The sequence below is a fragment of the Pituophis catenifer genome, unplaced genomic scaffold (genome assembly GCF_029215685.1).
Source record: "Pituophis catenifer annectens isolate HBS135680 unplaced genomic scaffold, rPitCat1.0.hap2 SCAF_3, whole genome shotgun sequence".
Lineage (NCBI taxonomy): Eukaryota > Metazoa > Chordata > Lepidosauria > Squamata > Colubridae > Pituophis > Pituophis catenifer.
Genome location: NW_027256883.1, coordinates 96,660,540 through 96,676,511, shown reverse-complemented (window position 1 = coordinate 96,676,511; position 15,972 = coordinate 96,660,540). Strand labels below are relative to the sequence as shown.

The 15,972-nt window shown below is 41.2% G+C and overlaps 1 protein-coding gene across 1 annotated transcript in view; it reads right to left on the bottom strand.

The window, feature by feature from the left end:
- The window catches only part of PSD2 (pleckstrin and Sec7 domain containing 2), a 152,965-nt gene that overhangs the window by 23,336 nt on the left and 113,657 nt on the right, over positions 1 to 15,972 (bottom strand). Inside the window, exons 9-10 of the mRNA XM_070939150.1 lie at positions 13,079 to 13,269; positions 8,757 to 8,827 (exon numbers count right to left, since the gene is read on the bottom strand). Of these exons, the coding sequence (XP_070795251.1) occupies positions 8,757 to 8,827; positions 13,079 to 13,269 (262 nt within the window). The remainder of the gene's footprint in view (positions 1 to 8,756; positions 8,828 to 13,078; positions 13,270 to 15,972) is intronic.

Below are 15,972 nucleotides of genomic sequence, written 5' to 3'. Positions count from 1 at the left end.
GTGGCACAGTGGTTAGAATGCAGTATTGCAGGCTACTTCTGCTGACTGCCGGCTGACTGTAATTTGGCAGTTCAAATCTCACCAGGCTCAAGGTTGACTCAGCCCTCCATCCTCCCGAGGTGGGTAAAATGAGGACCCAGATTATTGGGGGCAATATGCTGACTCTGTAAACCACTTAGAGAGGCCTGTAAAGCACTGTGAAGCGGTATATACTGTAAGTCTAAGGTTTTTGCTATTTTTGGTCATGCCGTTTGACTGCTAGTAGATGTTCATGAATTCTTGTTTTCAATTATTTTCCTATTTGTCCAACACAGAACTGGTTACAATAGTTGCAATTGATTTTGCATGCCATGTTGCTGTTGTCTTCCTTCTGTGTTTTGTATTTGATCCTAGATAGCATTTGTCTGAATGTAAACATGGGTTTGTGAGCTATCATTATTCCTAGGGATTTCAGTATTCTGGCACCCATTTTGGATACTCCTTTGACGTATGGCATGACTTGTTTCCATGTTGAGGTTGGCTATATATTTTGTCGGGGTTTGGATGACAAGCATTGTATTATGAAGTTTTTTGGGCAGACAATGCAGAAGAAAACATCAAAAAGGCATTTCTCTTCTGCTTTTCTTAATGACTTGGTGCTGCAATGTGTTTTGGCTCTTTTGAAAAGGGTCTGGATGCAGCTCCTCTTGTGTGCAGTGGGGTGGTTGCTTGTAAAATTTAGAATTTGGTTTGTGTGTGTGGATTTTCGGTATACGCAGATTGTTAATTTACTGTTATCTTATCTCCTTATATCACTATCTAGAAAGGGAAGTCATTCTTTTTCTTCCTTGCCTGTAATACAACTGTTGAATTAGCCTACTCCTAAATCATTTAGAAATATTAGAATGAAAATCAGAACCTAAACTTGGGTCCAGGAACAAATAGGCAACCAACTAGGATTCTGGAAAGTGCAACATGATCTGAACCAGTGATGGGTTGCGGATCGGGCGAACCAGTAGCAGTGATGGTGGGAGGCTCCGTCCACCCGCCCGGATGTCTCTGCGCATGCGTGCACATGCATGCCCACAAACAAACCAGTAGCAGCCAAAATTGAAACCCACTACTGATCTGAACATTTATTTATTTAATTAATTTATATCCCACCTTTATTATTTTATAAGTAACTCATGGCAGCTAATATATCTAATACTCTTCCCTCCTCCTATTTTCTCCACAACAACAAGTCTGTAAGGTGGGCTGGACTGAAAGAGAGTAACTGGCCCAAAGTCAATGAGCTGACTTTCATGGCTAAGGTAGAACCAGAACTCACAGTCTCCTGGTTTCTAGCATGGTGCCTTAACCAGTAGACCAAATTGGCTCTCTTTATCCTTATTAACATTTATCCTTTTTATCTTTGTCTCTATTACCTTTATTCTTTATTAATACTTTATCCTCTACAAGCATTCTAACAGCTACATACAATACTAATTCAATTTCTCATATATGTTTTAAACACATTTTCATACTTAGGGTATTACAATAAGATGGTTTATATAAAACCAAATTAGAGCTCTGGTGGTGCAGTAGTGGGGATTCAACAATTCATTGGAATAATTCTGAAAACTCAGAAAGCTCCAAAATAGCTTAGCCATCAGGATTCCATATACATGTAAAGTTGATCACTCTTTCTTTGAGAAACCAATTTGAACTTCACCCTTGTCAGAATCTTCAGTTATAAGCTAAGGGCTTGAGGTCATGTGGCTTATTGTAGTAAAATCAGATTTCCCTACATAGAATAGGGGTTGGTGAACCAATCAGAAGCTTATAGAAAATAAAAAAGAGGCATCTCACAGAAATTGTTTATTTAATCTCAAACTAGTTGTTTAGTCCTTCTTGAGAAACAATGTTCCATGCAAATCCAGCTGTATACCATCATCTGGTCAGCATTTTTCTGACTCTCACTACTTCCATTTTATCTGGATTAAATTTCAGCTTGTATGCTTTTATCTACCTAACCTCTTCAAAATTTTTACTAATATCATGCAATCAGAAGATGAACAAGACAGGCAGAATTTATTATTATTTGCATAATGTTGTGCAAATAATGAACACAGTCCAATTTTCAGAATGGCTTCAGGATCACACAGATGTGGGGGATCAAGAATAATGAAGCATCCCCCCAGTATCCCCATTATTGTTCATATTGTCCCTGGAAGTATTAACGAGGATAGTATGGAAAGAAACGCAAATCAAAGGTCTGAAAATTAGGAAAGAAATTTACAAATTGCAAGCTTTTGCAGACAATCTGGTTTTTATCCTTGAGGAACCACTACAATCGAGCGTCAAGCTTATGGAAGTATTAAAAGAATACAGAGATGTAGCCGGACTGAAAATTAACAAGGACAAAACTAAAATGATAGTTAAAAATATGGCGAACAAACAGAAGGAGGAGTTGACCAAGAGAACAAACATACAGATAGTGAAGAAAATGAAATATTTAGGAATTTATATAACCGCACGATGCACTTCAATCAAAGAAGATAATTATGCCAAACTAATGAATCACATAAAAGAAGAGTTGGAGAGATGGAGAAATTTGAGGCTTTCTTTAATAGGAAGAATAGCAGCAATCAAGATGAACATCCTACGAAAATTACTCTTCTTGTTTCAGAATATCCCTGCAAAATTAGATTAAAAATATTTTGGAAAATTGAATAAAATGACAGCGGAATACATTTGGCAAGGGAAGAAACCAAGGATTAAATTTAAACTTTTACAAGAAACAAAAGAAAGAGGAAGGTTCAGTGTACTGGATTGGGAGTTATATCATCAAGCAGCAATGCTCACCTGGGTAATAGAATGGATGAATTTAAAAAATAGAAGATTGTTAACGCTAGAGGGCCACGACCTACATCTAGGATGGCATGCATTTTTGTGGTACAGGAAACAAGTAGCACATCAATATTTTCAAAGAAATTTTATAAAACAGGCTTTATTGGAGATATGGAATAAATTTAAGCAGCAGAATTACATGAAAGTTCTGATTTGGTTATCCACATTAGAAGCATTAGTACACCCAAACCTCATTGATCAGGGAAAATATGTCACATATAAGGATATAATAATTGAGGCAAGAATTAAAAGAACAAGGGGTAGATTTGGAGTGGTGGTCCTATTTACAGATGCAATCACGTTACTTGAAAGACATGAAAGAGTGGGGCGTCAACAGGAAATTAATGATAATAGATAAGACCTTTCTGGGGACAAATGATAAATTGGTAAAGAAAATGTATAAATTCTTATTGGATTATAAGATGGAAAAAGAGCAGGTTAAAGAAACGATGGTGGCATGGGCAATAAATTTTGGGTATAATATACAACTGGAAAAATGGCAAGAATTATGGGACAAAAATGGGAAAATAACATTGACAATATCGTATAAAGAAAATTTATACAAAATGTTCTACACGTGGCATCTTCCACCAGTGAGATTGGCAAAACTGTTTAGAAATTTATCACCCAAATGTTGGAAATGTAATCACGAATCAGGCACGTACTACCATATGTGGTGGTCATGTAAAAAAGCAAAGGAATATTGGCAGAAAATTCATTTATGGTTGACAGAAGTAATTGGAGAAAAAATAGAATATAAACCAGAACTATTCCTATTGGGAATTATAAATGGGAAATATAGTAAAGGGGTAATTTATTTAATAATACATATTACAACAGTAGCAAGAATGATTTTTCCCCAAAATTGGAAAAATAAGAAAATCCCTCTAGAAGATGAAGTGATCAAAAAAAATTTGACATGTGCAGAAATGGACAAATTAACTTTGGAATTGAAAAATAAAGGTGAGTCAGGTTATTATAAGATATGGAACTAATTTTATCAATGGTTGGAACGGAAAGGAGGGATGAAAAATGTGAACTGACTAGAATTTATAGAATGGAGAACTAAGGGTATGTATGTAATTACAATAGAATGAAAGAGGATAAGACAAATGTATAAGTAATATAGATAGAAAAATGATGTCTTTATACGTGTAAATACTGAATAGACCAAATGTATATAAGTAGCAAGGTATATTTGATACTTATTGTTTATGTATGGCAAAGATAATGCCAGAACAGTTACACTGTGTCCAATGTTTTAATATGTGTTTAACAAAAAAAATAAAAAAAAAAAAAAATCAGTTTTAAAAAAAAAGAATAATGAAGCATCCCAAGACTAATGACCAAAAGGTAAATCTGTCAGCATCACTTTTTGCATGTTACCTTCCAAATAGAACAGGAGCTACAAGAGCTTTGGAGCTACTAGTGACTGGTTGTAAATGGCAAAGTAGAAGCTGGATGATAATATTCAATATCATGGGACCTAATCCCCCCCCCGTCTCCCCCTGAATTCTCAGGAATTCAAACAAGATTTTTGTTAACTTCTGTGTGCAAAAACCATCCTCCTTTAATTAGGTCTTTACACAAAACATACACACACAGACTCCTGTGACAAAACAGTTCTGTGACATATGGTTAGGAGGAGAAATTGATTGCCCTTGTACTAAAGATGGGACTACAGCATCGATGGCATTTTGAATATATGGAAAAAGAATAACCTGTACTGTTCATGAAAGTCAGATAAGTAACAGGGTCAAAGATGGCCTTATGTTTAGGTAGTGGGGACCAAATATCAGAGGCACAGATGCTGGGGGGCACTATTCCCAGGAGCAAGTTCCCAGAAATTGTTCCTAAACCCCATAGCCATGCCAATCATTTTGGAATGTCATTATTAGCCTGTAACCTCAATTGTTATGGACAGGCCCATCCCATTGGTATTGTTGCAGCAATTATTTATTTAATTTATTTATTTATTTATTTATTTAAAATTTATATAGCGCCCTTCTCCCTGAGGACTCAGGGCGGTGTACAGCCAGAATTAAAAAACATAATATACAAATATTAAAAAACAATTAAAATATATATAAATTTGGCCCCAAATTAAAAATACAAACCAATTAAAACATTTAAAATTTCTTCTTAAGCCAGCCCGGCTTGCTGGAAAAATGGGTTTTAAGGGCACGGCAGAAGGCACTAAGGTCTTGGATTCTCCTTATCTCTGGGGGCAACTGATTCCAGAGGGTAGGTGCCCCCACAGAGAAGGCCCACCCCCTGGGGGTCACCAGCCTACATTGATTGGCTGATGGCACCCTGAGGAGGCCCTCTCTGTGGGAGCGCACGGGACGATGGGAGGTCATCGGTAGCAGCAGGCGGTCTCGAAGATAGCTAGGCCCGATGCCATGGAGCGCTTTAAAGGTGATAACCAGCACCTTGAAGCGCACCCAGAAGACCACTGGGAGCCAGTGCAGCTCGCGCAGGAGTGGTGTTACATGGGAGCGCCATGCTGCTCCCGTCACTACCCACGCTGCTGCATTCTGGACCAGTTGGAGCCTCCGGGTGCTCTTCAAGGGGAGCCCCATGTAGAGAGCGTTGCAGTAGTCAAGGAGAGAGGTGACGAGGGCATGAGTGACTGTGCACAGGGAATCCCGATCAAGAAAGGGCCACAACTGGTGAATCAGGCGAACCTGACAAAAGGTCCCCCTGGTTATAGCTGTCAGATGTTCCTCCAAGGACAGCTGCATATCCAGGAGGACTCCCAGATTGCGACCCCTTTCTGTGGGGGCCAAAGACTTGCTCCCAATAGTCAGTGATGGAGTCAACTGACTATATCGGGATGCCGGGAGCCACAGCCACTCAGTCTTGGAAGGGTTGAGCTTGAGCCTGTTCCTCCCCATCCAGATCCGCACAGCCTCCAGGCACTGGGACATCACTTCAAGGGCATCACTGGGGTGGCCTGGGGTGGAGATGTACAGCTGGGTGTCATCAGTGTACTGGTGGTATCTCACCCCGAAGCCACGGATGATCTCGCCCAGCGGCTTTACATAAATGTTGAACAGAAGGGGTGAGAGGACCGATCCCTGCGGCACTCCACAGATGAGAGGCCTCGGGGTCGACCTCTGCCCCCCTGCCAACACAAACTGCGACCGGTAGGAGAGAAAGGAGGAGAACCACTGCAACACGGTGCCTCCCACTCCCAACTCTTCCAGCCGGTGCAGCATGATACCATGGTCGATGGTATCAAAAGCCGCTGAGAGATCTAACAGGACCAGAACAGAGGAGCAACCCCTGTCCCGAGCCCTCCAGAGATCATCAACCAACGCGACCAATGCCGTTTCCATGCTGTGCCCAGACCTGAAACCTGACTGGAACGGATCTAGATAAGATGTTTCCTCCAGGAATTGTGGGAACTGTCGCGCGACCACACTCTCCACAACCTTCGCCATGAAGCGAAGGTTGGAGACAGGACGGTAGTTGGGCAATATTGCCGGATCCAGGGACGGCTTCTTGAGGAGAGGCCTCACCACCGCCTCCTTCAAGGCAGCGGGGAAGTGGCCCTCACTCAGCGAAGCGTTGATAACACCCTGGAGCCAGCCTCATGTAACCTCCTGGGAAGCCAGTACCAACCAGGAGGGACACGGGTCCAGTAAACATGTGGCCGCACTAAGTCTCCCCAAAATCCTGTCCACATCATCAGGAGTCACAGCATCAAACTCCTCCCAGATAACATTCTCAAGACTATTCCTCGTCACTCTGCCCTGATCTACCCAGTCAGAGTCCAAATCCCTCCGGATCTGAGCGATTTTGTCATACAGGTATTGTCCAAAATCCTCCGCCCTGCCTTCCAAGGGATCCTCCCGCACTCCCGGATGGAGCAGGGAGCGGGTCACCCTAAACAGGGCGGCCGGACGATTCCCTGATGACGCAATAGAGACAGAAAAGTAATTAAACTTTGCCGTCTTTATCACCACTAGGTAGGTCTTAATATGCGACCTTACTAGTGTTCGATCAGATTCAGCGAGACTGGCCCTCCAACCGCTCTCCAGGCGTCTTTTCCGGCGCTTCATTTCCCTCAGCTCCTCAGTGAACCAAGGAGCCGCACAGGATCGGCACCGGGTCAGAGGCCGCAAAGGCACGACTCGGTCCAAGGCCCCACCAGTCGCCCGATCCCAGGCGGCTACCAGGTCCTCGGCCGAGTCATGTGCTAGAACCTCAGGAAATGGCCCAAGCTCCATCTGGAACCTCTCAGGATCCATCAGGTGCCTGGGGCGGATCCATCTAATTGGATCCGCCTCCCTGCGGCGGGGGGCAGCGGTTCGAAGATCTAGGCGAAGGAGTGAGTGGTCTGTCCATGACAAGGGTTCCATGTCTATATCCCCAATAACAAGACCACTCAACCACTGGCCAGAGACAAAAATCAGGTCCAGAGTGTGACCTCCCCTGTGAGTAGGGCCATGAACTAACTGGGTCAGGTCCATGGCCGTCATGGAAGCCATGAACTCCCCAGCCACCTCAGATGTTTCACCAATGGATGGCAAGTTGAAATCACCCATGACTAAAAGCCTGGGTGTATCTACTGCCACTGTGGCTATCACGTCGAGTAGCTCAGGTAGGGCTGTTGCCACGCGGCAGGGAGCCAGGTACGTAAGCAACAAGCCCATTTGAACCCCATGACCCCACCTCACAAGGAGGGACTCACATCCGGCTATCTGAGGCACAGTGGTCTCCCTCGGACCCAGATCCTCGTTAATAATAACCGCCACCCCCTCCCCTCCCCTGGGCCCTCGGCTGATGGAATGCTCTGAAGTCTGGTGGGCACATTTTGACCAGAGGGACGCCGCCCTCCGGGCCCAACCAGGTCTCCGTAATACCCGCCAGGTCCGCTCCTCCCTCTTGAATAAGATCGTGAATGAGGGGGGCCTTATTTACCACGGACCTGGTGTTGCACAGCATCAGCCGAAGGCCCAGATCCTGAGTATCTAAGCCACCTAGTGTCCGAGCAGAGCCTTGGGGACCGGGGCAAGCAATTGCTCTCAGATAGCAAGTGCGAGCCCCCGACACATGATATGGTCCCCTGCTCCCGCCATATCTGCCCCTCCCATTCACCGTGCTGATGGAAAATTCCTCCTCCGGATAGTCCTCCAGCCCCTCCCCAATCCCTCGACCTGCACCCTCCAAACCATCCCCCTGTGCCGGGCTCGGCTCTGACCCTAGTGGGTTCGTCCCCCCAAACCCCTTAAAAATTTCATTAAAAATTTACGTAGAAAACCCCTCAACCCCCTCTTCGCTGCATGCCATCTCTCGGGGTTCCAAGACCCGTCATCAAGATAGGCCCTCGATAACATGGAGGGCCAGGCCTGCGAGAGGGGGGAGTCTCGCAGTGCGAAGAGATCAGCGGATGAATACATCTTAAGGTTCCAAAAGTCTGTCTGGGGAAGATGGAAAGAGGCCAAGGATTCTTAATGATGGTTTAAAAAAGTCCAGGGGAGAGAGTCCACCATTTTGGCCGGGGGTCAAACCGGACTCCACTGTCCTCCCACGACAGTGGAGAGGAGTCTCAGGCAGCTGTCCCAGAGGGCAATGACCCAGTCACCGGGTCATTATCATTAGCTAAGCCATTTGGTTTCTGAAATTGGAACATGAACGTATGTCTATGAGTACCCTTCTTTTCCTTTGGTTCACAAAGTGAAATGTTTAGCTGACATGCTGCCTATAAAGCAAACTTGTGAATTTCCAGAGCCATGGTTTAAGACTAGATTTTGTAGGTTTCTTCCTACATTACATTTCTCCTAATATCAATCCATTGGGCATTTTAGGTTTAATATAAATCCTTGCCTTGAGAAAATATCATTCTATGGTAAAAGGAGTTTATCAACCATACTTACCTTTTGCAAATACAGTATGGTCCCTTTAAGCACAGCATAAAATTTCTTCCATCCCCTTCGTCCTCTTGGAGCTGAAAAAGATAGATAAATATATCCCATGACTACAGAAAAAAGGGACACAAAACTAAGGCAGAATATCAGCAAATAGCCAGAATCTGCAAAAACAAAGTCAGGAAAGCAAAGGTTCAGAATGAACAAAGACTTGCAACAAAAGTCAAAGATAATAAAAATGTTTCTTTCAACATATAAATAACAAGAAAAAAATCAAGGAAACAGTCGGTCCACTAAAGAGAGAAGACGACAAGGAACTAACAGGCAACAGAGAAAAAGCAGAGCTGCTTAACTCATTCTTTGCATCGGTCTTCACGCAAAAAGAAACTATAGCCCAACCTACCAAAAACGTAACTGTAAAAGACAGACTAGAAATAAAAGTTAAAATAAGCAAAAAAAAAAAAAAATTGTCAGAGAATACATGTCCGATGTTGACAAATAGAAATCACTGGGACCTGATGGATTACATCCCAGAGTTCTAAAGGAGCTGGCAGATGTCATCTCAGAACCACTGTACCACATTTTCCAAAAATCCTGGGGCACCGGGGAACTACCGGTGGAAAACTACTGGAACTACCAATGGAAAAGAGCTGATGTGGTTCCCATCTTCAGAACAGAAAAAAAAACAGACCCAGGAAACTACAGACCCATCAATACTCAGGAAGATACTGGAAAAGATAATAAAAAAACAGATCTGCCAACACCTAGAAACTAGTAAAGTAATAACTAGCAGTCAGCATGGGTTTGTTAAAAACAGATCATGCCAAACCAATCTTATTTCATTTTTCAACATAGTGACTAAATTAGTAGACCAACAAAATTCTGCGAGCATAATATATTTAGACTTCAGCAAGGCATTCGACAAAGTAGACCACAACCTACTTCTTGGTAAGCTAGAAAAAAGTGGGATAGATAGCATCACCATCAGATAGATTTGTAACTGGCTGACAAACCATACCCAAACCATACCCAATACCCAAGTCCTTAATGGTATTACATCTTCATAGAGGGAAGTAAGCAGTGGGGTACCACAAGGTTCCATTTTAGGCCCAGTACTCTTCAATATCTTCATAAATGACTTAGATGACGTTAGATGACTTAGATGAGGGAATAGAAGGGGAACTTACCAAATTTGCAGATGATACTAAGCTGGCAGGAATAGCTAACACCCTAGATGATAGGTTCAAAATCCAGATGGATCTTGACAGACTTGAACACTGGGCCTTATCTAACAAAATGAAATTCAATGTAGAGAAAAGTAAAGTCTTACACTTAGGCAAGAAAAACCAAAAATACACATATAGATTGGGTTAAACCAGGCTTAATAGCAGTAACTGTGAAAGGGATCTTGGAGTCTTAGTGGACAACCAGCTAAATATGAGCCAGCAGTGTGCAGCAGTGCAGCAGCAGCCAAAAAAGCCAATACAATCCTAAACTGCATTAACAGAGGTATAAAATCAAGAGCAAGTGAGGTACTAATACCGCTCTATAAAGCCTTAGTAAGACCACACCTAGAATACTGCATCCAGTTTTGGTCACCACACTGTAAAAAGATGCTGAGACTCTAGAAAAAGTGCAGAGAAGAGCAACCAGGATGATTAGGGGACTGGAGACTAAAACATATGAAGAACAGTTATAGGAACTGGGCATGGCTAGTCTACTGAAGAGAAGGACCAGGGGAGACATGATAGGAGTCTTCCAATATTTGAGGGGCTGCCACAGAGAGGAAGGGGATCAAGCTATTTTCTAAGGTACCTGAAGGCCAGACAAGAAATAATGGATGGAAACTGACTAAGGAGAGATTCAACCTAGAAATAAAGGGAATTTTTCTGACAGTGAGAACAATCAACAATGGAACAGTTTGCCTTCAGAAGTTGTGGGAGCTTCATCATTGGCGGCTTTCAGGAAGAGATTGGACTGCCATTTGTCAGAAATGGTGTAGAGTCTCCTGCTTGGGCAAGGGGTTGGATTAGATGATCTACAAGGTCCCTTCCAACCCTGTTAATCTAATCTAATGATTATCATGTGAAATCACAAGAAAAGTCCACAGAAAGGTTTCAAATGCAATTCATAAAAAAAAAACACAAGATAAGAGAGACTAATAAACTGAACCAGCTATCAATAATATATGTAAACATTTATTTTCAATTGAACAAACATGAAAACGTATAGGTAGTCCTTGACTTACAACAGTTTGTTTAGTGACTGTTCAAAGTTATAATGGCACTAAAAAAAGTTACTGACCACCATTTTTCACATGACCATTGTAGCATCCCCATGCTCACAGGATCAAAATTCAAATGCTTGGCAACTGGTTCACATTTATGATGGTTGCAATGTCCTGGGGTCATGAGATCACCTTTTACGACCTTCTACAAGCAAAGTCAATGGGGAAGCCGGATTCATTTAACAACCATTTTACTAATTTAACAAATGCAATGATCCACTTATCAACTGTGGCAAGAAAATTTGTAAAATGGGGCAAAATCACTTAATAAATGTTTCACTTAGCAACATAAATTTGGCTCAGTTCTGGTTGTAACTCAAGGACTACCTGTACTTTTAAAATAAATAGGAGAAAATATGAAAGGAACACTTTCGAATTATCAAGCGAAAAATGGAATGAGAGGTCTCTCTTGGACCATGCCAAAAACAAAAACATGAGAAACAGTGGTACAGAGTCCATGATAGGAATAAAAGAAAAAAAAGCATGATTAAGCTAGATATCACCCACTACCAAGGTATTCAAAAGACAATGCACAAAAAATAGTAAACGGCCTCTGAACTCTAAGCTTTTTCTGCATAGATTGCTGATAATGTAAAACAAAAAAAAAATACATGTGTTTCCCTGCTTTCCCTTTAATCAATAGGAAATTGAGTTAACTGGAATTGTTTTAATCTGGAATTATCAACATTTCAAAGAATAACACACAATTTTATGTATTGTAGAGAGAGAAGTCACCCCTCTTAGAAGAATGAAATATTTTGAGAAATATTTAAAAAGGCAGACTATTATATTTCCCTAAAGGAGAAACATGCTCTTGGAAAACAGTCCCCACCTTTCTTAATAACCCCAGCAGGACTGGGCCAGCCTATCTACAAGACAAAAGATCTCCAGCTCCAGGTTGATGGGATTAAGACATGACCCTCCATGATATAATAGGATTAACCCATCTAGCAGCAGAGCTCACCACATTGCACAATCACCTGGGGACATTGCATCACCCAGTAAACTCCAACCAAACCTGGGACTCAGACAACCTACAAAGTTCTTGCACAGGAACAGGAAGTTCAAGTGCAAAGCCCAAGAGAAGGTATATATATACCCCTCACTCTCAACTCAGTGTGGTCAGCTGCACCAGGACTATGTGCTTGATGGTTCTGTTCACCATTAAACCCTTTTTCCAATCAGCCTCCATATTTCCAGTGTCTTTATCCCATCTTGGAACTGAACCAGATAGATATTTCTTCCAACAGCAGTTATTTTCTATGTAAAATGAGTTCAAGACTTTCTGCTACAAACAATGGTGTGGAAAGTACTTTCCAAGGGCTTCCTCTCATATTTCTTCAATGGAATCCAAGAATCACATGTTGGTAGTGATTATGCTCTAAGATACTGTTTGCTTTAATCATAGCATGTTACATAGTGTGGGTTAGCCATTAACCATGGCTTTCCACTGCACAATGAGCTAATTTGAAACAAAACACATTAGTATAAAGTAAGAGCCTAGTCATCGGGTTACCTTTTGAAGGAACCTTTGAATTACAACTTGGGCATATGAAACAGTTTTTAAAACTATCATAATCAAAGATTATTGATTCTGTGGTGGTACATTGACAATGGAAGTTATAAACTATCAACAAACAAGAATGGTAACTATTTCATTGGTTGTAATTGGCTTAGTTTTGACTTAGAATCATGTGTAAACTTAGTCATTGTAGCTCATTAAAAACATGATTAAAAGATGGATTTAATGTTAATGTGATACATGAAACTAGGATTTTTAAATCCTGTTGGTTTGAACTTAACCGAAAGGAAAGGTAATTGAACCTGAAAGTTGCCAGAGTAATATAAAATGAGGAGATGGAGATGATGCTTTCATATGTGCAAAGCTGTGAAATAATTAAGAACAGCCACAAAATTAATTAATGGTAAAGATTATTTATTCCGTCTTTAGTTGCACTGACAGTTAAAAATGCATCATAGACTCAAATTGTTATTTCATCATATCAATCTTGTCCTGATCTCGTCCTCCCCAGTTAAGACTTACTTCTTTTCCCATCCATGTCAGCATGGGTTTTCCGAGTGAGGATGCCATGCTTGTAGGTAACAGCATTCTGGGCCTGGGGAGCATCCAGGAAAGGGTTACTGCCATCCACTATCCTTGTGATTTTCTTTGCACTGGCACCAAATTTATCATCCACCAATTCTGATAATGACTTCCTGAGTTCATCTTCATCACTTTGATGCAAGACAAAAAGAATAAAAAAATTAAACTGAAGCATAGAAATTTTGGGGAGAAATGCTACACAGTATTTAGAAAAACAAAAAAAATATCAATAAGTTATTGTGGATGTTGCTCTAAAGTTATTAATATAGAGGTATTCTTTTTCTTTTTTTCTTTTTATTAGTTTATAATATAAAATACAAAAATACAAAAGCAAATAATAGGAAAAACAGGGGGAGAAGGGAAGAGAAAAGTGTAGAGAAGAAGGGGAAAAGAAAGAAAAGTCACTGACTTCCCACTCCCTTTGATGCAGTAGAATAAGAAGTAACATAGAACCTCAACTTCTTACTTTTACATACTAGTATAAACCAGGAGTGAAATGCTCCCGGTTCGGACTGGATCACCCGATCCTGTAGGGATGGCGGCGGGTGGTTCGGAGAACCGGTAGCAAAAATCCCTGCAGCCCCCCCATGCTCAGCTGAGCCACATGATCATCAGAGGCTTTTTTAAAAAAAACTTTTTAAAGCATTTTTTCTACAACTTCTTCCGCTGAAAAAATGCTTTTAAAAGTAAAAAAAAAAGCCTCTGATGATCGCGCAGCTCAGCTGGGATGTCAAAGACTTTTCAAAGCATTTTTTTCTGCAACCTCTTCCAGGGAAGAGGTGGTTTAAAAAATTCTTTGAAAAGGCTCTGACAATCAGACAACACAGCTGGGATCGTCAGAACCTTTTCAAAGCATTTTTTAAACCACCTCTTTCCCGGAAGAGTTGCAGAAAAAAATGCTTTAAAAGTCTCTCTGATGATCCCAGCTGAGTTGCCTGATGGTCACAGAGACTTTTCAAAGCATTTTTTAAAACGATAGGCAACTCAGCTGGGATCGTCAGAGAGACTTTTAAAGCATTTTTTTCTGCAACCTCTTCAGCGGAAGAGGTGGTTAAAAAAATGCTTTGAAAAGGCTCTGACGATCCCAGCTGTGTTCCTGATCGGCAGAGGCTTTTCAAAGCATTTTTTTTTGCATTTGCAGAAAAAATGCTTTGAAAAGTAAAAAAAAAAAAAAAAAAAAAAGTTGGCCATGCCCATCCAGTCACATTACCCCCCCCCACCAAGCCACGCCCACAGAACCGGTAGTAACAAATTTTACATTTCACCCCTGGTATAAACTAGCCATTTATATAACAACAAATCTATCTAATCAGTAAAACCTAAAATCAAAGTTTAATTTTTTTCCAGCTCAAGCCAGAAGCAGTTTCCAAATAGAAACAAAAGTACTTGTGTTTTTTTTTTCTTTTATCAAAACAGTTTAGCCATCTCTGCTAACTCCATCAGCTTTTGCAGCCATTCATCCATTGTGGGGATTAAAGCGTCCTTCCATTTTTCTACATAAAGTAATCTTGTTGCCATTAACATATACAGTATAACATTAAAAGTTCCAATTTCCCCCCCAAATCTTTTAATATAGAAATATTCCAGACTGCAGCATCAGAAAGTGGCCCATATGAAAATGAAGGGAATGGATTATCTCAATTTGTCTGCATACTGGCTAAATTCTGAAGTTCAGAGAGAAAGAGGAAACTATAGCTGGACAACAAAATCCATTTTCTTTACCAAATGGGGAAGAGTGTCATCTTTGGAGATAGCTTCTGCCACACCTATCAGTAACTTTTCAAGGTGAAACCTCATATATCCTGTGCAAATTGATATGCTGGGGAAAAATGGGGAAAGTTCTTTAGATTCAGTTGAATCTTTAACCAGACTGGAACATGTCAGGTTATTTTTATGGCTCTCCATATGAAATAGGATCCCCTCCAAAGTGACCTGATTTGAATATGGATCATCGTGAATCATCATGATTTCTTCAATTTTACAACCTTTCTGCCACTGTAGTTAAAGCAAATCACTGCAGTTGTTAAGTGAATCATGTGATCATTAAGCAAATCCAGTTTCCCTTATTAACTTTGTTTTTCAGAAGCCAGCTGGGAAAGTTGCAAATAGTGATCACACGTTCCTGGGACACTGCAACTATCATAAAAGTGCTGGATGCCAAGTGCCTGAATTCTGATCACATGAGCATGGGGATGCTGCAAAGGTCATACATACAAGGACTGGTTGTAAATAACCTTTTTCAGTGCTACTGTAATTTTGAACGGCTGCTAAATGAATTTATAAATCAAGGACTACCTCCATAGTACAGCACTCCAAGAAATGTGAGGAGGGGACTAATAGAACTGCCAAGGCTCCAAGTCCGTGAGTGGCTCTAGAGGAGGAGCAATGCAGCCTAATAAGCCCTCCCAACTATGACAAGAGAAGAGGAACTGATGCATATGAAAGATACAGAGAGTATTTTACTAAGCCACAGTAATTCATCCATGAGAGGGATTAAATAGAAAGGAAGAGGTGGCAGAGTAATCAGTATCTAGTTTCCCTCACTCAATATAGCAGGCAGCATTCTTGGGAAACATAATAAAGTACATAGAACAAATGGTCCATCAAAGGGCATAAATGTTGGCCATCTTGTATGATCCTAGACTTAAAGGCAGGTAGAAAAGATGGTGGGATAGAAAGGCAGATGCTGATTCTGTGGAAGGCAGAGGGCTTCATTATCATCAGTTCCTCCAAAGGATGCACATCTAATCCTGTGGAGATTAGTATGTGGAACATGACTTTGGAGCTGGTGACATCAGGACAAAAGAATAATCCAGGTGTCCACTACCAAGTTG